Raw genomic sequence first — 25,511 nt, forward strand, 5'->3', positions numbered from 1 at the left:
GCTACATAAATATTCGTACACATTCAAGCTTTAATATTCGATTATCAGGTCTAGAAATTAACAAGAATTCTGTAATATTCTGTGATAATAATTATTTTAATATAATCAGCTATTCAAAATATCTTTATCTAATAATTATAATTTTTATACAGATGCTTCTAAATCGAATTCTAATAGTTTTGCTATTTTATCTTCTGATTGAGAATCAGATTTAATAATCCAAAAACGTCTATTTTTAATGCAGAAGCTTATGCTATCAAATTTACAATTCAATTTTGTATTGATAATAATTGTACACCCTCTGCTATTTACACTGATTCTTTAAGTATATTATTAGCCTTAAAGTCAAATCCATGGATTGTAAAGATTCATCCTTTTTATGTTTATAAATCAAAAAACTATTATTTATAATTGATTCCAACAATATAAAAATTAATTTAGTGTGGATTTTAAGCAATGAAAAAGTAGATCTTTTAGTAAAAAATGCATGCAAATCAACAGAACATCTTAAATCAAGTTTAAAATTACCATACACTGACTTCTATCAATGTCAATGAAATTTGCATCGATGGTTTTTTTCAATTTTTAAATAATTTTCGCTGCAATACAGGTCATTATTATTTCTCTAATTTTTATAAGAAAATGCTAAGACCTTCGTTTAATAACCAGTGAATTGTAAATTACTGTAATTTTCAAAGAAATTATATATTGTCACCATTAATCGTCTCAGATCGAACCATTATTCGCTTGCATTCAGTATGTATAGAAAAAACATCGTTAAATCCAGTAAATGCCCTCATTGTCTTTTTGAAGATGAAGATATATATATAATTATAGAATATATAGAATCATATATATATATATAGAATTATATATAGAATTATCCTAGATTTATCATTCAAAGAAAGACGTTATTGAAATGTCTTGAAAAAATTAAGATTACTCAACCTTGTTTTATTGAAAATTTTTTAAAATGATCCTAATAATAATTATTGCAAACTGATATTTAACTTTTTACAATTTTGTTCACTAACCATTTAATTTTTTTATGTTATAGGCTATATATCCTATCACCTTATATTTATTCTGCAATATCCTTATTCTAACCTTTACTCCATTTCTCTATCTTTTCCTTTTTCTCTTTTTATTTTCCTTTCCTTTCTGCCCTTTCAAGTGTAATTTGGTAAGGAAAGTAAGAGAAAAAGTCTTACTCCAAAAAATTCATTTTTCCGCCATCCAAACATATGGTTATGGTTTAAGTCAAGCTGTAATGTGACAGCAGATAAAGCCAAGGTTTGAAGAAGAATTAAGAAGAAGAATAGAAGCACTTCAACTTCAACACTTGTCTTGTCATAGCCACCGTTGATGCGCTTGTCGCTCTGATCGCTCATTCGAAAGGCTGTTTACCTATAACCTACATGAGCTGGCGGTTGTATATGAAGGTTGTATAGGAGAAAAATTATAACTAACAAAGTGGCAAAAAGGTAAATGTACACATACGTTGATAAGTTTTGAAATAAGTTTTATATTAATATAATTGGATTTTAGACTTAAAGTTATATTACATATCATTATTGATATTAATAATTTTTACACAAAACTCACACAGTAAAAATTATAAAATTTAAATTGTTGATTACTTAATAAATTGGGATATTTCGTTACAGGATATAATTTTGTTTGATCATGGGTTAAGATAAGGCCAAAGAAATATTGATAGTAAAGGTTTTACTGTTTCAACATAGTAATTGATTGGAGGTTAGCATTTTCAAGATACATCACATATAATTTAATTGTAGGACTAGGAAAGAATTATACTTTTAATTGTATCATAAAAAAACTACCAAAATGGATCAAATGCTTCCAAGTCCTGGCTTTAGTATACCAAGTATTGGTACACCTCTTCATCAACCAGATGAAGACCAACAAATTTTACCTAATGCACTCCATCAGCAACAGGAATCGCAGCAACAAACGTTCCAATTGCAACAGCAAATATCAATGAGTCCAATGTCTGCAAGTTTAATGATGCAAACTCCACAGAAACAAATGCACACATATGCAATGAATCAGCCGTTTGCTACTCCACACAGCATGATGCAGCCTCAGACTCCTGTAAGTTTACTTGTTATTTCGAATATAATTTCATATATTAATGGACATATTTCTTTTGCAGCAAAATATTATGTCTCCTCTTGTACAGCCATCAAGTCAAATTGCTCCATCTTCAATAGGACCATCTACACCTGGTCCTTTGACTCCAATGACGCCATCTTCTGCAGATCCTGGTATTCTTCCACAATTACAGTAAGTATTTATTCATTCTTATGGAATATAACTAACAAGAAAATTTAGTTTTATTAAATTTTTTTATTTATTTTGTTTATTTAAGGAATATAGTGGCTACGGTGAACTTAACTTGCAAACTAGACTTAAAAAAAATAGCTTTACATGCAAGAAATGCTGAGTACAATCCTAAACGTTTTGCTGCTGTAATTATGCGAATAAGAGAACCAAGAACAACTGCTCTAATATTCAGCAGTGGAAAAATGGTGTGTACTGGTGCAAGAAGTGAAGAAGATTCTCGACTGGCTGCTCGTAAATATGCGAGAATCATTCAGAAACTTGGTTTTCCAGTAAGAAATAAATAGTTCATAAGTGTTTGTTGAAAATTAGTTTTATCAAAACATTTAACGTACGCTTTTCAGGCTAAATTTCTTGACTTCAAAATACAAAATATGGTCGGCAGTTGCGACGTAAAGTTTCCAATTAGGTTAGAAGGTTTAGTCTTAACACATGGTCAGTTCTCATCATATGAGCCTGAATTATTTCCTGGCCTCATTTACCGAATGGTGAAGCCTCGTATTGTACTTCTTATTTTCGTTTCTGGAAAAGTGGTGTTGACTGGTGAGTAAAACCGTTTTGAATATTACATCTGAATCATCAAAGTTAAGTTAATAAATTAATTTATCATTCCAGGAGCGAAAGTGCGTCAAGAAATATATGAAGCATTTGATAATATTTATCCTATTCTGAAGAGCTTCAAAAAGCAGTGATATACATTTTTTACATATAAGTTCCTTCAAACTATTTTCACAGGATTTGTATTTCTTTGTGTATGAATTGAAATATCTCCAATTATTTTTTTTTAGATTTTTTACTGTAACGTTTGTATAACGTCGAATTTGAATCAGTTTTGTATAATGATTGCTCTTCCTTATGAAATGCAAACTCCCTATTTCCACGCAAAGGAAATTGACGACATTCGAAACGCTAGTCTTTTAACGATTTGTACAATAAAGAAGTGTCAAATAGCACATTCTAGATTATAACGATCAGCTTATTAGGGATAGGTTTCGAATTTTCTTGAAACTTAGTATAAATGTTGCCTATATGGTAGTTTACTTTAGTATGAATTAGATTATTATAATACTTCTATCAAAATTTATAAACAAATAAAACTTTATAACGAAAAATTTTCAAAAATGTATATCCCTACGACGTCCGATAAGTCGGCAAGTTCGGTAGCAGCACCGATTCAGCGCCGACACGCGGTCTAACAGGCGTCGTAGGGCCTGTGAACGTCCACTATTATAGCTCACTGCGTCGCATCTAATGATCACTCGATAAATTTGAAAACGGATTCTTAAAGAAAAAACGTCAAAGAATTGAATAAAAATAGAAGTATTGAAATAAAAATAACACTTTTTGAGATATGGCCAATTGTTTCAAAAAAATGTTAATAACTTTTGAAAAAATTGATATTAAAGTATTGTTCGCTTAATATATTCGAAGTACATCCTTTTACGCGTAATTAAAAAAAATTCGTTTCGATAACTTAAATGGTTGCGGAGATATAAATTTTTGAAAATTTTTCGTTATAAAGTTTTGGTAGCTTATAAATGTTGATAAAAGTATTTTAATAATCTAATAATTCATACTAAAGTAAACTACCATATAGGCAACATTTATACTAAGTTTCAAGAAAATTCGAAACCTATTTTGGATAAGCTGATCGTCATAATCTTTAATGTGTCAGAATGGAAATTTCTTAGAACTTGAAATACGTTTTTCAGATATACTATATGATATACATAAAACTTATTTTATTGATAATTAGTATTTTGATCTAATTAATACAAGCACAATTATTTTTTTGTGCATTTATTTGAAAATTTCACAAAATTAAGTGAAATTGTACAATGGATTTTTATTTGTAATGTAGGTATTTACCTATTATTGACTGGCTTTTTAGTTAAGTAACAGTCTTATTGTTATCTAAATATATACGTATTAAATAATAAATTTCACTACTTTAACGAATTTTCTTTGCACATACGAGTGATGTTCAGCATTCGTCTTCTCGCTACAAGAAATGAATGCAAATTTTTGGTTTTGAGTAAAATAAGAAAATAAAAGCTATTTTTATAAATTTACCGATTCGTCTTCATCGAGTCCAATCATTATCTCCTTTAATGTTTTCCTGATGTGCCGTCGTAGAGCCGCGAGTGTCTCCTTATCGGTATCCGTCGGTAGCTTATGGAAAATATATTGCAACGCGGAGGACATGTTATCCGGCGCTTTCAATTTATTGATCAAGGATTGAATAACGTGTCCTGTTGTGTCCAGGATGCCTACGCTAGTGCATAAATCGTTTATCCTCTCGCGGACTTGTTCATTGATTATGAAATTTAGCGGGACTTCCATCGTTGCTGCGTCATACCTATAACAACCGTAATTTCGTGTTTAAAAACTGCGAATTCAGAATAAAAATTATGAACGAATAACTTGTAATTTTAATCTACCGGTAAATCAAATCACTAAGACTTTTCGTTATAGTATCTTGACTTGAAACTTCAGCTGTTTCCTCTCCTTCATGTGAAATATCGATGATTTCACTAATATTTTTCTCGATATCTTCCTGGCAACAACCAGCTCGTTTCAAATTCTCGGCGATTTCAGTCAACATTTTTTCAATCGTCGCCCTCGTATTCGTTTCATCTACTGTAGCTACTTGCGACAGTAAATGCCTTATCTACAATAATATGAAAACTTAATATTTGGTATCAATAAAGGATACAAACTGAAGAATTACCGCGATTATTTTTTTATAATAATCAACGTCCTCCGTTAACAATTCTCTAGCCTCATTACTAGTAGAAGCATCGTCCTCGTGTTTTCGATGTTTGGCTCCTTGCTTTTCAGCTCTGTCGAATAACGTTAGCGTTGGTTTGTACTTCCCCATGCAAGTTTTTGATTTCAGCTGGTCGAGTGGGACTAAATTTTTTGTTTTGTTAGTGAGACTTATGATATCCATGTAAAGCCATTCTTTTTCTTTTTCTTGATTTCTCAGCAAGGTCTTGAGTTTGGTCAAATCGGCTTCGTATTGCGATTCAAGCTTTGTTATTTCTTCCTAAGATTGCGAATTAAGTACTGCTGTAATTTTTGTAAACAAAGAGACTGCACTGCACATCTTACCTCTGACATGAGTTTTGTGTCTAAATTTTTGCGTAGTTTGAATAACTCTTCCTCCAGAACCGTAAGGAAATTGATTTTCTCCGTGTTTTCTTGTATCAAATCTTTCAACACTTGCAATTGCTGCTTGTATTCGACTTTGATGCCTTAAAAAACAAAAATAAATAAAAATCAACACGCGCAGGCACGCGGGTCTACGTAGATTCTCACTTTTGATTTTCCTGTCGTAGAATTTGATCAGCGAGCCAGTGTTCGCTTTGATGTCATAAATCAATCTACGCAAAACGGCCTCGTACAGAGTAACCAGCGACACTTGCTGACCAAACTTGTGCTGCATTTCCTCTTTAATCTGCTGTTTCAAAGCTTCCAGCTCCTTTCTCACTGCCTCGCACTCCAGTTTCATTGTATGAAGATTCGACTTATCACTCCTGAAAAGAATCGCGTTTCCGACGGATCAGTCGCGAAATCATCGTTCCGCACGTACGGTGTTTTCGCGTTACTTGTGCCTCGCCAATTGATCCGCTGTTTCTTGCTGTAGCTCGCCTACTCTCGCGTACAGCTGCGACAATTTGTCTTTGTCGAACACTATGCAGTTCTGTATTTTCTCAGCTTTGTCCTCCTCCGTGAAACACTGTAACTGGTGCAGTTTCAGCACGACCGTCACGTCGATGTCATTTAGCTGTCTCTGTTTCTCTCTCTGGAAATTGCAGGCGATCGTTAAACCGACCATTTTGGCGGCATTTTACGATCACGGAAAACCCACCAACAAAGCTTGCAGTTGCTCCGTATCGGTTTTCAATTCGCTCTCAATCGTTTCCAAAGCTTTACGCTGCGAATCCAGCTCCTGCTGCAAGTTTTCAATGGTCTTCTGATGGTCCTTGATTCTGTGCTCCAGGTCATAGCGCTTGCTGCGAACGGCGAAAGCTTCTTCGTAGAGATCACGATCGCATCCGTCGGGACAATTGTTCTCGTCCAGTGGCAGTACGTTCATGTCGTGGCTGTCGGCGTCGCTGCCTTGATCGTCGACACTGTCGTCCTCGGAATCACTGTCCGCCGATGACGATTCGGACGACGATTCTTTTGGCGTTGCGTGCAAATGTCATCGTTAAAATTCAAGAATGGCACCTGCCGAGAATCAGAATATTTTACCGTCGTCCCTTTTCGAAGGCTTCCATTTCTTTTTGCAAATGCGTTTGAGAAAACTAAAGAATTTGTCTTCCTTGATGGAATTCAAATATCGCGCCTGAGCTTCCTTGATTCTCTCTTGCAGCCTGCGGATGGTCGCGTTTCTCTCGTCCACTCTGTCGGTTAGTTTTTGCATCTGAAAATTGAAGTCAGCCAGAGACACCTTTTCAAACGACCAATACGCCTACCCACTTTATTTCTGACGACGTTTTTCGCGTTCGCTCTGTCGTTAACTTTAGACGACAGTTGATTCTCCGCGCCTTCGAATCTTTTCAAAACCATCAGCTCTTGATGCATCGTCAGAAGAAACAAGTCCGTGTAAACGCTTTCGTGAACGATGTCGAGTCTCCGTTTCTCCATCTCGTCGAGCTCCTCGTCGAAGGAGGCGTAGCTCCTCTCGATGTGCTCCAAAATCCGATCTTGCTCGTGGCTCTTTCTCGCGGCCCGCATCCTCTTCATTTCGCGCTCTGAAATCGGCAGCGGGGCGAGGGGCCAGCCGCCAACTCATAATGTAAATCCGCGACCAAGTAGCGTAATGAACGGGCGGGCGATCCGATGAGACGTCGGCGGCGCCTACCAATTTTGCTGTCGCCATTGTCGGCTTGCTCGGCGGCGGCCAGCGCATCCGGCGGCACGGTGATCCGAATCTGGCGAGCCTCCTCGTACGCGGACACGTGTCGGTGCGGCGCGCGCTTGAATCGCGTCTCGTCCAACAATAGCGCCTCGTACTCTTCGTCGAACTCGTCCACTTGGAGCTCCAGCAGCACCGATTGTTTGCGGCGTTTTGTCTGCTTGACGCGCTCCGCCATTGACGTGTAGTCCTCCATCTGGTTAATTAGCGGCGGGGAAGCGCGTCGAACAGAATAGCGGGAAGGGGGAACGGGGCTTCGAGATGTATTAATTGGAACGTACTTCCAGATTCCTTTCGGGGAACTCCAGCTCGTAATCGAAGTTCGGCGCCTCGGGCGCTGGCTTTGTCCACTGCTCGGGCAGCTCGGCGTGGATGTTCTTCAGTCGCTTGGTCAGGCCCTCCACCTCGGTCCGCAGCGCGACTTTACGAGCGCGCAGCTCGCGCAGCTTGCCGTTGAATTCCTCGCGGCGAAAGTGTATCTGTCGAGTAATAACGTCGCGCCGATAAGCGCACGAGCTGCGATCGCGCGACAGCGGCCGTAGCAACCTTCCGTCGGCAGTGGATTATCTGGCTGTGCTTGCTCGCGACGCTCGGCCGACTCGCGCTTCCGTCCGAACTCAAGGCGGTTTTCAGCTTGCAGTCGCCGATGGTGTTCCTCGCGTGCTCGACGGCCGCCTCGTCCTCGGGATCGACGGCCGTGGGATCGGGTTTTCGCGATTGCAGCGCCTTCCACTGAAAGCAGAAAGCGAGGGACACGCGCACGTTTTCACCGCCTCTCGCCGCGGGGCCAACGCGCTCGTGCACGTACTTCCTGCTGCTGCTCCTCGAGCTTGGCTTTGAGCGCGCGATACTTCTTCAGCATCTGATTGATCTCCTCGCCGAGCTGGCACTGCACCGTTTTGGGGCTCAAGCCCTTCAGGAAACTTTCCATGGCTTGGATCTCGGCTCCTTCCCCCGTCGCGTCGTCCTTGTCGTCGTCTGAATCTGAATCTTGTGCAGTCCTGCGGAATAGAAACGAGGACGGAGAGCCGTGTAAATTTTTCTCGGCGGTTCGCGAGCGAGACAGAGATGGAAAAACCTCGTTGATTCGTTCAAGGAAGGGCTCGGTTGAGTGCTCATCCCGGTTGGCTCGCCTTCTTGGCAGAGGTCGGTTAATTTTTTTGATGGGTCGTCCCGCTCGACGGCGTAGTCGCCCGTCAGTTTTAATTCGCGCAAAGAGTGCACCATTGTGTCTGGCTTTCTGCATAATTTCAGAGAGAAATTCAAATTTCGTGCTTTGCCTAGCTCCAGCAGCGTCATATCGATATGGATTGTTTTATCCTTTGTTTTATGCGCACAGTATTCTCCTCACGGCGAACGGCAAGCAGGTGATCGGCTCGACGAAATGGCCCATCAGCTTTTTCAGTCGAAGCTCGCACTTCTCGAGATCGTACGCCAACTTTTTGCGCACCACGTCCATTTCGGCGTCTAACTGGTCGTTCAGGTCTTTCGTTATTCTCGGATCGAGTTCCAACTCTTCTTCGGTCAGTCTTTGCGATGCTGGCAATTCGCTGTTTCTGATTTTTACGAGCGGTCAATCGAAGCGTTAGTTACTCGTTGGTTGGTCGACAGGCCGATACCTCTTTAAAATCGAATTGTATTCCTCGGTCAATTCTCGCAGTGCAGCAAGCGTCTTTTCCTTTTCAGCTTTAGCTTGAGCCATTATTCGATCTTCCTCGGCCTTCACGATCATTTGCTCCAAACTCGGATGATCCGGTTCCTCGATGTCCGCTACTCCAGGTACAAACTGAATCAGAGATGTCAGTGACACATTTCCCAAGCGTAAAACTGAAAAGAAAATCAAAGATAACGCTCGCCGTCTTACTTCAGCCGTGAACTTCTTCTCGGGGACTCGCACTTGTGGAGCAGGCAGCGCGTCGTTGACAAAGAAGGAAAAAATGTTGCCGTCGTAGCCGCAGGTGAGCAGCATCCTGCGGTCATAGCTCAGTCGCATGCTCGATATGCGTCCGTTGAAGCAATCGTGCATCGGCAAGATCCAGTAATCGGAGAGGTCCGCCTCGTCGCGCGGGTCGAGCCTGCAGACACGAATCTCCCCGCGCTCCATCCCGAGCACAACGTACTTGCGATCGTTGCTGCGAGCAACACGAAAGAGACAAAGTTCAATCTATCGCCGCGAAGAGTGCGCACGGGGATTATTGATAGCCGTACTAGAATAGGCAGCATTGAATCTCTTGATCCCCGCAGTCGGCGACTAAATGACTGGCCACATGCTTGGTTTCTTTGTCAATCTCGGGAATGGAATATTCGTACGTGTATCCGGCGTCATAGCCGGCCATCGATAATAAAAGCGTGTCCCTCGTGGTGTAAAAGCCAGCGAGCACGCGGTTTGGAACATCTGGTATGTAGATTTCGGGCAACGCTGGCTCCTCTTCCAACTCGGACTCTTTGCAACGCGAGGGGTCCAATAATGAAATTTCATCCGCGCTAATTGGACACATCGTTACGCGTGTTATTTACCAAGGAATACTTGCTCGTCGATTTCCAAATTCGGATTGGCTTCGAGTAACCTCTGCAACTCTTCCTTCTTTTCGGCGATTTTTTCTTGCCTTAGCCGCTCGTTTTCTTGGCGCGCCTGCTCGCGAATGATCGACGACTTGACGGATTCGAATTTGAACGCTGTCGGCTTGCATTCGCTCAGCTTGTACGAGATTTTGGTGTAAGGTTGCGGTCGTTGCGGTAGCTCCACTTGCACGCAGTCGCCCTCCAGACAGCCCAAAAATATCGTCGACAACTGCAACGCGTCGCACCTTTGATACGATTGCTCGCTTCTTCTCCCTTCCCGCGAACTTACGTGGTTCGGCTTCCAAGTCATGAACGTCACGCACGAGGGAACTTGCACGTATCCGATTGGAACTAAGTTAGGGTGCGATTCGTCGATTTGAATGTGAAATGCGAAAATCGACGAGTCCTCGCTCGCGGTAACCAACAAACTACGCAGAGAAAACAAAAGCGCCAGACATTTCTCTTATCGCTTGTGCGCGAAAGACGCCGATGAAAATGCCAAATGTACCTGTGATCCGAGTTAATCGTCATGCGATTGATCGACGCTGTGTGTGGCTTCAGAGCTTGCACGATTGTAACGAGCTTATTGTCGATATCAACGTTCACCATTCGAACGACTCCACTGTCGAACGCGCAAATTAGCGTCGACCCGCTGGGCTCCACCTTCAAACAAAAATCAGACGGCAAGCTCGACAAAAATAAAAAGAGGAATATGCATATATTCAAGCGTGTTTGTAAAAGGGGCTTACGGAGCAGGCTAACCAGATAATACAGCGGCCGGCATCGAGAAACTCGTAGGCCAAATTCAATTGCCTCGCGTGATAATTGTAAATGTGCATGCAGCCGTCCGCCCCGATGGTCGCGGCGAATGGACCCCAATCAGCGACGTCCATATCCATGACCGGTCCAGCGTGGCACGTTAGTAGTCTCAGCGATGGCTTCGGCGTTGGCATGATCGACAAGTCTATCAGCCATATCCCCCCGTTTCCGTCCTTTCAATCGAGTGTACATATACGTTTTCTCGTATCGGCGGCGGTCATCGGCGAGTAGGCAGGCAAGTAGCGAGAGGTTTACCTGGGCGAACCACGAATTGTCGTCGACGTCGTCGGGATGCCGCTTAAGAATCTGCATAAGCATTGCGCGCCTCGGTGACTCCTCATCGTCGGCCTGAGAGCCGATTCTAAACTCGTAAATGGGCTCGACCTCGACGAAATTGCTTTCTTCCGTGGGCTCCGCCTGGTCGATCGTCTCGTAAAACCAGAAGTTTATCAGGCCGTCGCTGCCTGCGCTCGTCACGTACGTCCAGTCAATTGGAAAAGTCAGCCACACGTCGACGCGCGTGGCTGTTGCTTTTTTTCTTTTCTTTCGCATTTACCTACTGATATGAGCTCCCCGTTGACGTACTCGAATTGCGATATGTAGCTCGAGTGACAGGGTCGCCGGTTCTTTCTGCACACCTCGATCTTTATCAGACCCTCGTCCCACACTAGTATGTTGCCCCATTCGCAGCCGGATATTACCTACGTGTTTGATTGAACGCGCTGGCTTTGTATTAGCGGAATATTCGATTTTACACGCCTTCATGGGTTTCACAAAGACGTTTGCTTCGCGCGCGAACGACTGAACTGCTTATCTATTTTTTTTTTCTTTTTTATTCTTTCTTTTGGCACGACTCAATTGCTAATATTTTGCAGAAAAAAATGTTATATTCGTAACTAAAATTAGAGAATATTTACCGAAAACTAAAATTTCAGCAATGAACACCCAGAAAATATTTACGATGCATGCGAAACAAGCGTCCGCCATTTATCCTCGTTACTCTATGACTTTTGCATTTGAAATTTACTGAAAGGGGGGCACTCAAACACTTTCGAGTATCGAAGCTTCTTGAACGCGCAACTCGATTATTTTGTATCTGCTAATCGAATACATTTGAAAGCAGATCGTTACTTTTTCATCGGGCATCTGGTAGACGCCAACGATATCCGAAATCTCCGTTTTGCCAAAGCGACCAAGCTCGCCTTGCAGCTTCAGTCCAGTAAACGTCTTAGCCATTTTCCAAACTTTGATGTGCCCGCAGCCGCATGAAGTCATGTGGTCGGGCATCGTCTCCGAGAACGTCACGTTGTAAACGTCCTGACCGTGACTTTTGCACTGCAATGCGATCTTGGAGCTTTGCCAGTCCCACACGGTGATAAGGTAGTCTGGATTGCCACCTTGGGACACCAGTTGCAGGCCGTTTGGGCTACAAAATATTTGGTTGATTCGAGTATCGCGCAGTGCAGTTGCTCTCGAGGCTATGGTCGACATCGATCTACCTGTAACGCAAGTGCGAGTACGAGCGCGTGGTACCCTTGCGCAGGACCGTCACTATTTCCATGCTCGGCCACTCGTAGATAATGATTGGCGGATCTAGTCCGTTTTCGCCGACAGCGATGTGATTGAACTTTGGATTTTTCTATGTGAAACGATTTTCGTTGAGTAAAACGTCAAACTAGTCGGCCGAACATTAAAAAGAAGCGCCGGTGCGAATTCCGTAGTCGAGTTTTGTACAAAGCTTCCGGAGTTGAAAGCAAAACAAGAATTTCAATGATCAAAGCACGCACGGAAAGAAGAAACAGTAATCTCTGAATTAGTCTGCTCAATATTGACTCGGTGTTCCGCCCTCGCGCCCCGCAATCAGTCACGCGCAACAGACCCACCAAACGAAGTTAGACCATGGCGCACGCGAATGAGAGATCGCATGAACAGAGAGCGAGCGAGAGAGAGAGAGAGAGAGAGAGAGTAATCTGCGCGCAGATTGAGTATGAAGTGCTGCAGAGCGCGTACTCGTGCGGGAGAGTGCGCAATTTGAATAGCGCGAGGCTAAAAAGAGACGCGCGGAGAGTAGACTCTCTGTCTCTCTCGGCATCGATTCGCCGACCATCTGCGCCCGAAAACCGCACTGACAATACGCATCCGTGAGATTTGCATTGTCCCTTTTCCTCGCTGCTTTCGTTTTTTGTTCGCCCCCACGTCCCCACAAAGTTGACATTGATACTAGGCGGGCGCGCGCGCGCGCGCGCGTGCGAGGGTAGAAACCCCTTTCAAGCGAGAATCTCACCCCCGCTGGCTGCGGCGACAATACGCTTTTTGCGCAGATTTGAGTTCCGAGAGATAAAAGCGTCGTCGTCGTCGTCGTCGTCGCCGTGGTAGTCGTCGACCTTATGTCGCGTCGCGCTCGCTTTAACGTCAATGGGCGACTTGGTTAATGCGTATATATGCGCGTGTGTACACCCACTGTGATGTGGCCAACTCCACCCCCGGTGGAGCAGCGGCGGAAGGTCAGCTCGCCACTCGACACGCTCAGGAAGTGGATTAGATTACCCGACGCGAAGATCAGCGTCTGGCTGTCGGCCGCGCAAAGGTTGAAACGCCTGCGGCAGTCGTAGCCGAATGAATAACTGGAAATTAGTTTGACCGTGAGCACTCGCTTTGCACCGATTCTTGCCGCGCGGAGCTGCCTACTCGAATTGTAAGAAATCCAGCGGGATTGTTCCGCCACTTGAGGTTCGTGGCTTCGAGATGAAGTCCTCCGAATGGTACGAGATAATCGAGGCTGGCCGCGTTCCCTCGTCTTCTTCCCCCTCGTTCTTGCCCCACCATTCCAATTCGTCTTCTTCGAATTGCCGGAAAAACAAAGATTTCTATCAACGATCGACGTTCGAGTAATTTGTCGGTTTATTAATTACCTCCTTCGTCCATTCTCAATGTTAGCTTATGAGTTAACTACTCGACCGAAGTCTGTGTTTCAAAACAACAAGCAGAAACCATTCGGTTTCTATAGAAACCTACGTCTGTTTCGTGAGCAGAGGATTATTTGGAGGGGAATCAAATAACTTGGTGCACCATTTGCATTTGTTAATTTAAAAATATATATTCTTCATAAATTGGTCTATCAATATCAGAAACTGTTACATTATTATTCCCTGGTCGACCCGCCAGTTTCCTGGAGAAATTTTACTAACTTCTCCTTCACTTTCGTGAATATATTTGTTGTAACGTTTTCTAAACATTTACTCACGTATTCTTCGGTAATACTATCGTATCCTTCTTGAGCTGTACATGCAATTTATAAATGATTATTTGCTTTTCCAATTAAACGATATCGTTACACATTTGCACAAATTGACTTACTTCTTATGGGCAAATGACCAAAGACTTCACATGCAGCAATAATGAAATCTTTGGTATTTTTTACTCCATAATTGGGTCTCCTCGCCCAAATGTATATTCGAATGTCGTCGAATTCTAACTTATCGGGATTACTTTTGGATCGTGTAATGTAGATGTTATGCGCTATTTCATTCAGTTGCAGGTAAGCAACTATTTTATAAGCATATGCTACAAAGTCATCAATGTTTTTCTCTTTGAAAGATAAAAATTTTATACAAAATCCTTTGGAAGGAAAATCTTCAATGATGCATAAATAATCCACAAGTATTCTCAAAGGCTAAACAATAATGTAAGAAATCAGCAGATAATAAAAAAATTTGATTGTCAAGAAACTTTGATTTTACCAACTTACAGCAGTTTCAAGAAACATTCTTTGATTCAGATAACAAAAGTGCCAGTGCAAATGATTTACAGATGCATTTGCACACAAACTATTGAATAATATTCTCATGTTCCTGTTGCAAGTTATAAATAATCATTAATTTTACATATTAATACAGTAACCAAATAACTGGTAGAATAAATATTTACACTGAATTACTCAATAAAAGTAATTCAATAGCTTTTTTGAAGCTGTAAAGTGTTGCCTGTTGAGGCAAACATTTGAAACGTTGAGGTAATAATAAAGAATGACTCCAAAGAATAGGACTAACATTGACACTAATGATATTATCACCATTCCCACTATCAATATCAAATAATACTTCTTTGTCCAATATTTTAGTAAAATTAAAACTATTGGGATCAAATGGTTTGAACATTGATGTTATTTCTTCAGGTTTTCTTCGGTTAGTTGCTCTATTAATATTCAACTGCAACGAGCAATATAAAGCTATAATTTGAAAATGTGTTACTTATTATTCTACTAGTTTTTCTACATACCTGAGCAAAAAATCCATATTTTCCTTCAAGAACTTTTTCCTCTAAATGTTCTACTGAATACCGTAAGATATTATCTTGTTCAAGCTTACTCCATCTCTCTTTAAAAACAATGTCAAACTTTGAATCTTCATTTTCACTACTAGTTACAAAGTGAAAATCTTTTTTATCATATTTAAAGTGCTCAATAGTGCTTATTGCCATTGTTGATCAATGTTTATTTACAAACAAAAACTGAACAACCCTAACCTTTAAATAAAATGTTAAATAATTTGAAGTTTTGAAAATACAAGTACAATATCACAGCATAATAGAACCTAATTACTATAATCTAATATATCACAGCTCTGAAAAAAGTACTTCCACGACAAATAAAAGTAATTAACACAGACTTCGCGTGATGCAATAAATCTACTGTGTCAAGTTCAAATGTGATTCAAGTTGCTTTATTTGTAGCAGACTATTACTTACATCACAATGGCTATAAAGCGCCAAGAAATTGAATGAGAATGAAAACGGAACGAAATGCAATGAAAAAATTAATGTGATAAAAATATATGTAGGAGAGTAATTCAAAAAATTTTTTTTTCATAAAAAACTTTTATTATAAAATTATGTTTCTCTTCATATCACCATGAACTTTTTATATAATAATATGCATTTTTTTACATTTGATAATATGCATTTTTTTACATTTGAGTGAGAGCCTTTTTTATTTGTATATCTAAGTTGGTGTCGCAATAATTGAGTAAATTCTATTAATTGAATTTGATGCAGTATGAATTCGTCGTAATTTATTACGTTTTCCAGGTACTCACAGATATTTATGAAAATATTATTTATATTGCCCAGAAGAATATTTAATTAATAGATAAGAGCGACGCAGTGGTGATTTTTAGTTTTCATTCTGTATTACATAAATATTCGAATTGATTGCTTTTCTTTTAATTTTTTATCACTATTTCTACTTTCTTTTAACAAAAAGAAACTCGACAACGTATACAAATAACTCAAGATAGACCGTTCATCAAAGTACGCTCAAAGAGCTACTTTATTTCTAGTAAATTTAAACAACACTTATCTGCCGATTGAGTAGTAATAGACTTCAAGAAGTCTCCAAACTTGGAGTCAAAATGAACGTCGTGCAAAAAATTGTTGTAAGAATAAATGTATATCCTTCTATGTTCTATGTAAAAATTATCCTTGCAAATTACCTTATACTACAATGTATAGTTATAACAATTTACTATCACATGGTACTTAAAATTAAAAACTTTCACGTAATCGTCAATATTCATAATCACCTTCAAAAAAATACGAAAATAAATCAAAGCGTCATTGAACAACAGTAAAGAAAGTCTATCTAGGCTAAAAGTAAAGGTACATTTACACAATAAATCGCTGTATGTACAATAATCCGTTTTTATATACTCGGATACAATCCATAATACGGCGTTCTAAATGGTTTCGAATTTATATTGTAAACGTCGGGTTCCGGAATAATAAATGGCTCGATCATATTGACCGACATTGCTTTCTGATCGTGAATATTCGCGATCATAAACTGACAGCTCGAAGGTTCAGCAGCAATGGTGTCATCGGCTATTATCTCGTCTTTTTTATCTTCTGTAAAAATCAGCAACTGTTCAGTCGGTGAGTTATTTTCACTTTGAGAGAGCACGGCATTATCCGCTAATTCCAAGGCGTCCGGATAATCATTCATATTTGTACTAGCTTGCATAGTTTTGCATTTCTTTGTGTGGGCATACAAAGATCCAGCATTGTTATACCTCTTCCCGCAAATTTTGCAGGAATAAGGTCTTTGCCCGGTATGAGTAAATGTGTGCTCGTTCAATGACGTTAATCTTCGGAAGGATTTTGAGCAGATCTGACACTGATATTTAGCTTCACCCGTGTGCATTGTCAAATGTCGAGCCAAAGTATTGGCTCGAGCGAAGGCTCTGTTACAATACTGACAGACGTATGGCTTTTCTCCCGAGTGAATTCTGAGGTGTAATTGCAGGTACGTGCTTTTTGTAAAAGCTCTTGAGCATACGTTGCAGACGTAAGGTTTGACGCCCGTATGAGTGCGCATGTGAGCTACTAACGACCCACGTTGAGCAAAACATTTGCTGCAAACCTCACATAAGTATCGCTTTTGTACATCTTTGTCTCGCTTATGCCGTTCCTCGTGATTCGCTAACGATTGGGTCTGAGCAAATGCTTTAGGACATATCGAACATTTATAAGGTCGATTCTTTTTGTCCTGAAAACAAATATTGAAATTATTATCATTGTAAATATTATCGATAATTAATAACAGATTTAAGTGCATTTCAAGTTACCTTCTTTCGACTAGATCCCGTATTTTCATCATCAGATTCATTTTCAGAATCTGATTTTCCAAATACCTCGTCTTTATGTTTTGATTGTTGATGCTCGCGCAATTTATCTGGCCTCGAAAAATCTTTATTACATATAGAGCAGTTGTGTTTGAGACCAGAATGAGTTAGCATGTGCCTCTTGAGGTTCCTGGTGGTAGCAACAAGCTTTCCACATTGCTTGCACTGAATACTGGAGTTTTCTTTATACATCTCATCCGTGTTTTTAGTAATATCGTCATTCTCCTCATCATCGTCATCATCGTCATCGTAATCATCATTAAAGTTTGTAATATTATTTTCAGATGTATTTTTATTTAGACTATTTTTACTTCCTATTCTGCATAAATTTTCTTTAAAATTATTTTCTAAACTTGCTTGCAAATCGAGATCAACACTGGTTGGTTGAGAAATATCTGTGCTGGACTTTACTCCTAAACTATCTGGATCAGATAGATGCTCAAATTCTTCTAAATCAGACGAATTATTCAAATTTACCAAATGAGGACCTACTTCAATATTTTTTGTTTGTAAGCTATTATTAGATCCTGAGTGCATATTAGATTTATCCGTAGTGAAATTATGATTATTCTTCAATAATATTTTATTTTGGTAATCTGGATGATTTTTCATGTGGAAACTGTAAGTTCTGTAATGAGTAAATTGTCTATAACAAATTTCACAAGAATAATTAACTTCATTAAGTTTGACAATCTGAGCTACTACATTTTCATTACTCTTATCATCATTTTTTTCTTGGTTATTTACTTTCGGCCACTTGACTTTAACTGCAATTTTATCTTTATCCACTTGCAAGCTGTGAATAGTGATATGATGGCTTTGTACACTGCCCATTGAGTTGAACTCTTCATTACACATACAACACAAGTACACTGTCTTTTTGTGAATTACTGCATGTTTTGCCAATAAATTTAAATTAGCAAAAGATTTTATACAATAATTACACTTATGACGCTTAGTCCTTAATATCAAAGGTTTGTCATCATCACTATGGTTTGATTTTTCTTGAAGAATTTGTGGTTGAAAGTTTTCAACAGTAGATTTTTCTAGAACATTACTTCTAATCTCATACTGATTTCCAAATGTTAGAATTACATCATTATCAGTACTAGGCCTAGAAATTTCATTATTTGTTTGGAGTGCATGATTTTCTATTTGACTTACTGCATTAACTGCACTATTTAATACAATCACATCTTCCTTTTTGTAAGTATCATTACTTAAATTACAATTATTTTCAATTTCAAATATAAATTGTCCATGATTGTTTGCACTGTGTTCATCTTGCATTGACATGCAAGAATTAAAATTTTTTTGATAGCAAGGTACTATAATATCTACATTACTCAGGCCTTCCATTGGTTTGACATTTGTTATATTTTGCCAGTCTTTAGAAGACTGTTTTAGTAATAATGCTTGACGGAGATCATGATCACTTTTTTCTACTTGACATTTGAAATTGTAGGATGTGTAGACCAGATTACGACAATTCATACAAATTAATGTAGGTAAACCATCATTTTCTTGAAGCTGAAAACAAAAAGAAAATAAAATCATTAAAAACTATAAATATGTCACAATATGGCATAGGGAAGCTCAAAACTTTTTAATGCCACTCTGATTAAGCATTATAAGGTCATTATAATGTTAAAGTAAATGCAGTAATGTGTATATTATATGGAAATTTCTATCATACGAAAGAGTTCATAACAAAATATAATTCTGGAAGACCAATTCTGACAAGTTCTTTCATTGTCTACCAAGATCACCTGAATCTGGTCTTAATCTCTAAGCTATCATATGGTGAGCTTAACGAAATTACGTGACAATTTATTACATAATTAAAAATAGAAATAAAATAGCAAATTAAATAACAAATGATAAATTATATAGTGCATGAAAAAAATAAGGATAATGGCATGAACACATTATACAAAAAATACAGTGAAATAGAAGTATTAAGAATTGAAAATAATCTTCTAAAACAATTATACAAATAATTGCAGAAAAAAATAAATTACAAAATAAACTGCTAATAAAAGGAAATCAAAATAATAATAATAATAGTATTAAACAAATAAACACGTATGCTGAAATGATTGCAATATCAAAACCAAAAAGTAAAAAAGTACCTACGCTGATAATTTAAAAAATTAATAAAAATGATACTACTAACTTAAAAAATACTGTAACTCACTACTTAACTAAAGACAAAACTATTCAAACAAAAAATTTACACTTTAATAAAGACATGGCAATAATAAATTGTATGAATGAGGAAAGCATTAACACAATAGTAAAGACACTAAGCAAAAAACCAACCAATAATTTCAAAATAGAAGAAGAACAAATATGAATACTAACGATGAAAGTTATAGGTATTGATAAAGATACAACCAGCAATGAAAAAGATATAAAAAATGACATTATCCAAAGAAACTTTAATAATATTGAGGATAAATGTAAAGTTTTACATGTATATACTAATAATGTATCAAAGTCACATGCAATAATTGAAGTTATATCAAATATCTATAAGCTAATAAAAGAAAATAAAAGCAGAGTATTTTTTGGTTATTAAAATTTTGGAGATTTGGATATAATAAATACTAATTCATGTCTAAAGAGCGTAAAATTTAATCATCTCAGTAGTAAAAAATGTACCAGTGAAGCTATAAGTATCAAATGTTCAGGAAATCACATAGCTGATCAGTGTTAAAATGAAAAGTTGAAGTTATAGAACAAATTATAACTTAAATCATAGTGCAAATGATAACGACAATTATGAAGTATTAAAATAAGATTAAAAGATAAAATTAAAAAGTTCATAGAAATGATAGACTATCTAACTCAGCATACGTATCAACAGCATTTTGGTAAGGTAGAGCGCACGAATAAGCCACAGAAGGTAACGCACAGAAATTCAAGAATTATGAGCAATTCATCAATCACTTTATTATGAATGAACAAATTATTGATCGTGTAATCAAATTTAATAATTAAACTGAAGATGATAATGAGATGATACTAAATATAACAAGTTTGAAAGTCAATTACAATATATTATTACTATTTATAAAAAGTATGAATATTCGTACACCTATTATTGTATGTATTGAATTTTGAAATGTTGAATATCAAGATTTCTTGAACATTCAGGGTTACAAAATGTATTATAGTAGTAAAATAAACAGATTGGATGGTGTAGTTGTTTATATAAGCACGCACATCACGAAAATAACTGAAATAATAGATACAAAAAAAAAGAAAGAAATTAATGCTGTTATTTCACTTGAAATTAAAAAATAAATATATCAATAGCCTATAGATCACTGTATACATAAAACAGAATTCTTAATGGATCTAAAGGAGTTAATTAAAAATAATAAAAAATATAAAAATAAGATGATAATAACAGGTGATTTCAATTGTGACATATTAAGTAATGAAATTGATGAATACTAGACCAAGCATTCCGGCAAATATTACCTGAACATGGCTATGTACCAGGTATTAACAATGTAATTAAACCCTCACAATCGATAATTAGAGTAAAGATTCGTGCATTGACAAATTTTTCCTAAAGCTCAACAAAATTTAATACAAAACATACTCATTCAAAACACCCTTCAATGATCATGACTTAATAATGTTGTCATTGAAAAGTATCAAAGAATCAGTTAGCCAGTAACAGAATAAAAAAATTGATTTTGAAAAGCTATATAACATTTTTAAAAAGGTAACCTGGTCTGAAATTGAAAATATAAACGATCTAAATAAATCAATAAATAACTTAATTGAGACATTAAAAAAGTACACACAGAAAGCAAAAGATAAAAATCAAAGCATTAAGTAATATACCATGCAACTGAGAAAAAATTGGATAACTAAAGTTCTCCTACTTTCATGTAGAAAAAAAGAAAAGTTATATAAAATATGAGGAAATTATCCAGATAACAGGATAAAGAAAGATAATTATAAAAATTATGTTACATTATTTAACAAAGAAATAAATAAAGTCAAGGAAGAATATGATAAAAACTTAATAAAAGAAAACACAAACAATAGTTGAAATTTATCGAGAATAATAACTAGCAAACTCGGTAAACAGAATAATAACAATAAGAATATAAATTACATAATAAATAGTAAGTACAAGATCACAGACCCCATTCTAATAGCTGAACACACAAACGAAATTTTTGGTAACATTGTCAAAAAGTTAAGCGAAAAAATAGTTAAACCTCAATATAAAATTATAAGAATGCCTCCAACGAAGAAAAAGATATATTTCTACTTCCTACAAACAAACAAGAAATTCTAGAAATAATAAATAAATGACAAATAAAAATAAAGATATTACCGGAAAGACTACAACTGTACTAAAATCACTTAAAAAGCATATAAGCACGCCACTAACAAAAATTGTAAGTGACTGCATTGAAAAAGAAAAATTAAAGAAAGCTGAAGTCATACCAATATACAAATCAAAAGAAAAATATTTGCCCACCAACTATAGACCGATCTTCTTGATTTCTAATATATAAAAAATATCTGAAAAATCAATTTATAAAAGATATAACACTTCATAGACAGTTGCAATCTGATCTCTAATAAACAATTTAGTTTCAGAAAAAAGAAATGAACTAAAGATGCCTTATACCATATGACCAACATAATATACAAACAACTTGATGTTAGTCAATTCATAACAATTATTTTTATTGATTTAGCTAAGGTCTTCAAACCGGTAGACCATAAAATATTATTAAGTAAATTATACAATTACGGTATTAGACGATATGCATATAACCATACGAATACATATCATATAACATACGAAGTTACTTAAATAACAGAAAACAGTGTAAAAACTAATAAGCTAATTAAAAATAGTGAGCATGGATGTTATACAAGAAACTATCCTTGGTTCTCTATTATTCATTATGTATATAAATGATATCCTAATCTCTATGTCAGAAAATACGGTATCATACGCAGATGCATAGCATACTGCTGTTATTACAACAGAAAAAAACTGGAAAAGGGTTAAAATAAAAACGAATCATTATCTAAATGAAATAAATATTTGACTTGCACTTATTAAAATGTCGCTTAATATATGGAAAACGAAATATATGGAATTTGGTGATACAATCACAAACATATCTAGAAATATGAATATAAATATACAAAGAAAAAGGATAAACAGAACTGAATCTACAAGATATCTGAGAATCATTTTTGATAGCCATATGAAATGGGATTATCACATAGACAACATATATAACATAACAAAATATTTTAGTTTTATTTTCTACAAGATACCAAGAAATATGCCCACTTAGATTCTTAAAATGATTTATTACACACTTTTTCATAGTGTTATTTCCTATGGTACCATTGCATGAAGAAGAACTTATGTTTGAAGAATAAAAATAATACATGATTTACAATCAAGCATACTATAATTAGTAAATAAAAATGATTTAATAATAGACAAAAACCCTTCTAACATTGATCAAATTTTCACCATATCTGCTATATCATTGTAATGAAATGTTATAAATCTATTTACACAAATCAAAGAAAACTAGAAAACATTGTATACAAATAGCAAGAAGATCATTAAAGATTAGCATTAAAAATAGCTACATAAGGGCTATAATGTATTATAATACATTTCCTAATAAATTTAAAGCAATAAAGAATTACACAAAGGTAGGAAAACTAAGATAAAAAAATAGATAAAAGAAAATTATTCATAAATTATTATAAAGTAATATTCTATTAATAAAATTTCTTGCAAACAAATAAAAAAAACAAAACAAATTTTCTATGAAATATACAAAAACATGAGTGTCAAGAATCTGCATCCTACTTTGGAAATCCAAGGGGATGTGACTTTTTCATATTCATTAATATTAGACATTAGAACAGACATATGTACAAATGGATACTGCAAACACTGTTACAAAATAAACCATCTTAGAATTTCAAATTACAATTTTCTGAAAATGTTAAAACAGTCAATTTAATCACAGATATCATTAAATCATTGAAATACTAATACAGACAAGCAACAAAAGAGCCTGGAAGCTTATGAAGGTTGCAACTTTTGCTTAAATCCCAAAACTATTAGGATTAGGCACACATTTCATAAGTGCATCAAACTTAAATTTTGAATTGAATAATATGAACAGAGAATCTTACAAACCTATTGAAACTGTATTTACCAAGATAGATAAAGTATCAGATTTTAACAATCTTAAGGCACTTTCTACAAAGGTAACGAGTGCCCCTGGAATGCCAATACTACAAACAGTTTTAGAATGACATATGGGAATATTAATTACTTTGAAAACAATAAAGCAGTACTATATTTTGATAGAAGTGGTAAAATGAATCAAATTTTCACCAACTCAGTTTAATCAAGAAAACAACAACCTAAGCATAAAGATGTAATAGTATTAAATGAAATAGTGTTGTATTTTTAATTGTAATTAAATACAGTAATATGAAAGAATGTTTCCCTATTAAGGAGTAACTTGTGCGGTTGGACTTACATGTCCAGCCAAACCAAATTCCATGGAAAGGAACAGATACATCATGAATAAGCATGCAGTTTCAATTGGATTCAATACCACAAGAATGATGCTCAGAATATGAAAATGATTTATTATACAAAAGTGTAATGTAAACTGCTAACTTGGTCAGTCTTACTATTGGTACCAAGGAGAGTGGTTTTAATTTTAGATTGAAATTTTTCCATTTAATTAATTAGTTTTTTTTTGTTATATATATGCCAGATCAGCGTACAGGAATTTATTCTTCTGCTAGGTTACACCGTACCTATTGTAAAGTATTATAAAATTTTGCTTAGGTGGATTGTACAGTACTCTGATTAATAAATAAATAAATTTCATTGCAATTTTCTACATTCATTTAATTTATTAACAAAGCCAGTAATTTATAGAAATCACAGAAATTTTTCTGCACTGCCATATTAAGATGTATGCTTTTTGAATGACTCAATATTGAACTAAATTAAAAGTAATTGAAAGGCTATCAAGTTAGACCAAAATTATCTCAAACAACAGTGCTCTTTTGAAGACAAACTTTTCCCCTTGTCATAGTCAATGGTTCAATTAATATTAGTTAATGGAAAAATAGAGTACAATTAGATTCATGTTACGCAGTCAAGTTCTCAATGAAGCTCATGTGGGTAACAATGAAAAAAGTGATCTATGCAGCACATTATGTATGTAAAAGCCTGTAGAGGTAATATTGATCGGTGAATAAGTTTTTTTATTTTACAGATAAAAAATATCTTGATGAATTAATTTTATTTTGATAATTTTCCTGAAATAATTTACATTTGGTCTTACTTATATTTATAAAGTTTAATTGGTAGGAATATGGAAATCAACTATTTAATTGAAGCTATATTAAATATTTTATTGCCATCCTCATATCATGAAGGCTATAAATAAAGTTTACTTTGGATAGTTTAATAGATACGTGATCAGATAGCAGAATAAGGAAGGCAATAATGTCCAAGAACTATTTAATTAAGAAGTTGTCATTTTAATATAAGAAATTAATGAAAATGTAAATGACGCAGGTATCAAGATTCTACCGCTTTCAACTTTTTTTTTTGCATTACTTCGACAGCACAGTCATCAAGAAAGAACGCAGGCTCATAAAAAAAACACCCCTAAATTGCGAAAAACAAAAGCACAGGCGTTCGCACCAGTTGCACATCATCAACAATGGTTCTAACCTGTACAGCAGCGAACGCCATGAGTTTCTGCGGTAAATCGGTATCAAAAAGGCCCCACTGTCTGACCTCGTCGGGGTTACACTTGCAGAGGCACAAGCGGCAGATATCTTCGTCGAGATCGACCTCGCAGATCTTAACCGTCTCCATCATCACTCACTCGTATCGCGGACCAGTCGCGAATGACAGCCCCCGCTACCGTATGCGTCGAGACTGCTGCTGCTGCTTGAGAAAGAGAGAGCGTGGCGGTACGGCGCGACACGGTCGCGCCGCCGTGGGGGAGGAAAACAACAATGTCAGCGCGCAGGCGCCGACGTATGTTTCGTGTGCAAGTGTGCTGCTATAGGTAAGCGATGCGATGTTTTAAAAATCGAGGTTTATG

General features: G+C 36.6%; 4 protein-coding genes across 5 annotated transcripts; 1 reads left to right on the forward strand and 3 right to left on the reverse strand.

The window, feature by feature from the left end:
- Window positions 1-1,346: 1,346 nt before the first annotated feature.
- On the forward strand, window positions 1,347-4,405 carry LOC131669983 (TATA-box-binding protein). Its single transcript, XM_058945235.1, has 6 exons — window positions 1,347-1,484; window positions 1,668-2,115; window positions 2,177-2,307; window positions 2,393-2,636; window positions 2,709-2,907; window positions 2,980-4,405. The coding sequence occupies exons 2-6, from the start codon at window positions 1,849-1,851 to the stop codon at window positions 3,054-3,056; spliced, it is 918 nt and encodes a 305-aa protein (XP_058801218.1). The 5' UTR covers window positions 1,347-1,484; window positions 1,668-1,848; the 3' UTR covers window positions 3,057-4,405.
- On the reverse strand, window positions 4,349-13,597 carry LOC131670087 (cilia- and flagella-associated protein 44). Its single transcript, XM_058945447.1, has 30 exons — window positions 13,585-13,597; window positions 13,361-13,511; window positions 13,134-13,296; window positions 12,172-12,311; window positions 11,804-12,098; window positions 11,229-11,373; window positions 10,928-11,136; window positions 10,603-10,845; window positions 10,362-10,516; window positions 10,143-10,281; window positions 9,809-10,082; window positions 9,500-9,734; window positions 9,156-9,423; window positions 8,911-9,077; window positions 8,629-8,847; window positions 8,370-8,531; window positions 8,100-8,292; window positions 7,838-8,023; window positions 7,573-7,770; window positions 7,238-7,487; window positions 6,853-7,127; window positions 6,625-6,796; window positions 6,239-6,552; window positions 5,976-6,172; window positions 5,686-5,903; window positions 5,479-5,621; window positions 5,096-5,413; window positions 4,806-5,035; window positions 4,438-4,723; window positions 4,349-4,366 (listed from the first exon to the last, which is right to left on the reverse strand). Exons 1-30 carry the CDS (start codon window positions 13,595-13,597, stop codon window positions 4,349-4,351), a joined length of 5,976 nt encoding a protein of 1,991 aa, XP_058801430.1.
- A 184-nt stretch (window positions 13,598-13,781) lies between these two features.
- LOC131670041 (GDP-D-glucose phosphorylase 1) lies at window positions 13,782-15,364 on the reverse strand. 2 transcript variants are annotated; one of them, XM_058945352.1, is made up of 6 exons: window positions 15,273-15,303; window positions 14,951-15,196; window positions 14,600-14,880; window positions 14,421-14,523; window positions 14,030-14,345; window positions 13,782-13,951 (listed from the first exon to the last, which is right to left on the reverse strand). In XM_058945352.1, exons 2-6 carry the CDS (start codon window positions 15,149-15,151, stop codon window positions 13,815-13,817), a joined length of 1,038 nt encoding a protein of 345 aa, XP_058801335.1. In that variant the 5' UTR covers window positions 15,152-15,196; window positions 15,273-15,303; the 3' UTR covers window positions 13,782-13,814. The 2 variants fall into 2 exon arrangements, with proteins under 2 accessions (XP_058801335.1, XP_058801334.1); XM_058945351.1 differs by having other exon boundaries at window positions 14,951-15,364.
- A 207-nt stretch (window positions 15,365-15,571) lies between these two features.
- Window positions 15,572-25,347, reverse strand: LOC131669984 (zinc finger protein 665-like). The gene is made up of 3 exons (XM_058945236.1): window positions 25,133-25,347; window positions 17,293-18,879; window positions 15,572-17,213 (listed from the first exon to the last, which is right to left on the reverse strand). The coding sequence occupies exons 1-3, from the start codon at window positions 25,280-25,282 to the stop codon at window positions 16,371-16,373; spliced, it is 2,580 nt and encodes an 859-aa protein (XP_058801219.1). The 5' UTR covers window positions 25,283-25,347; the 3' UTR covers window positions 15,572-16,370.
- Window positions 25,348-25,511: the final 164 nt, after the last annotated feature.

The sequence above is a fragment of the Phymastichus coffea genome, unplaced genomic scaffold (assembly GCF_024137745.1).
Source record: "Phymastichus coffea isolate CEN01 unplaced genomic scaffold, Cenicafe_Pcof_1.1 PCOF00099, whole genome shotgun sequence".
Lineage (NCBI taxonomy): Eukaryota > Metazoa > Arthropoda > Insecta > Hymenoptera > Eulophidae > Phymastichus > Phymastichus coffea.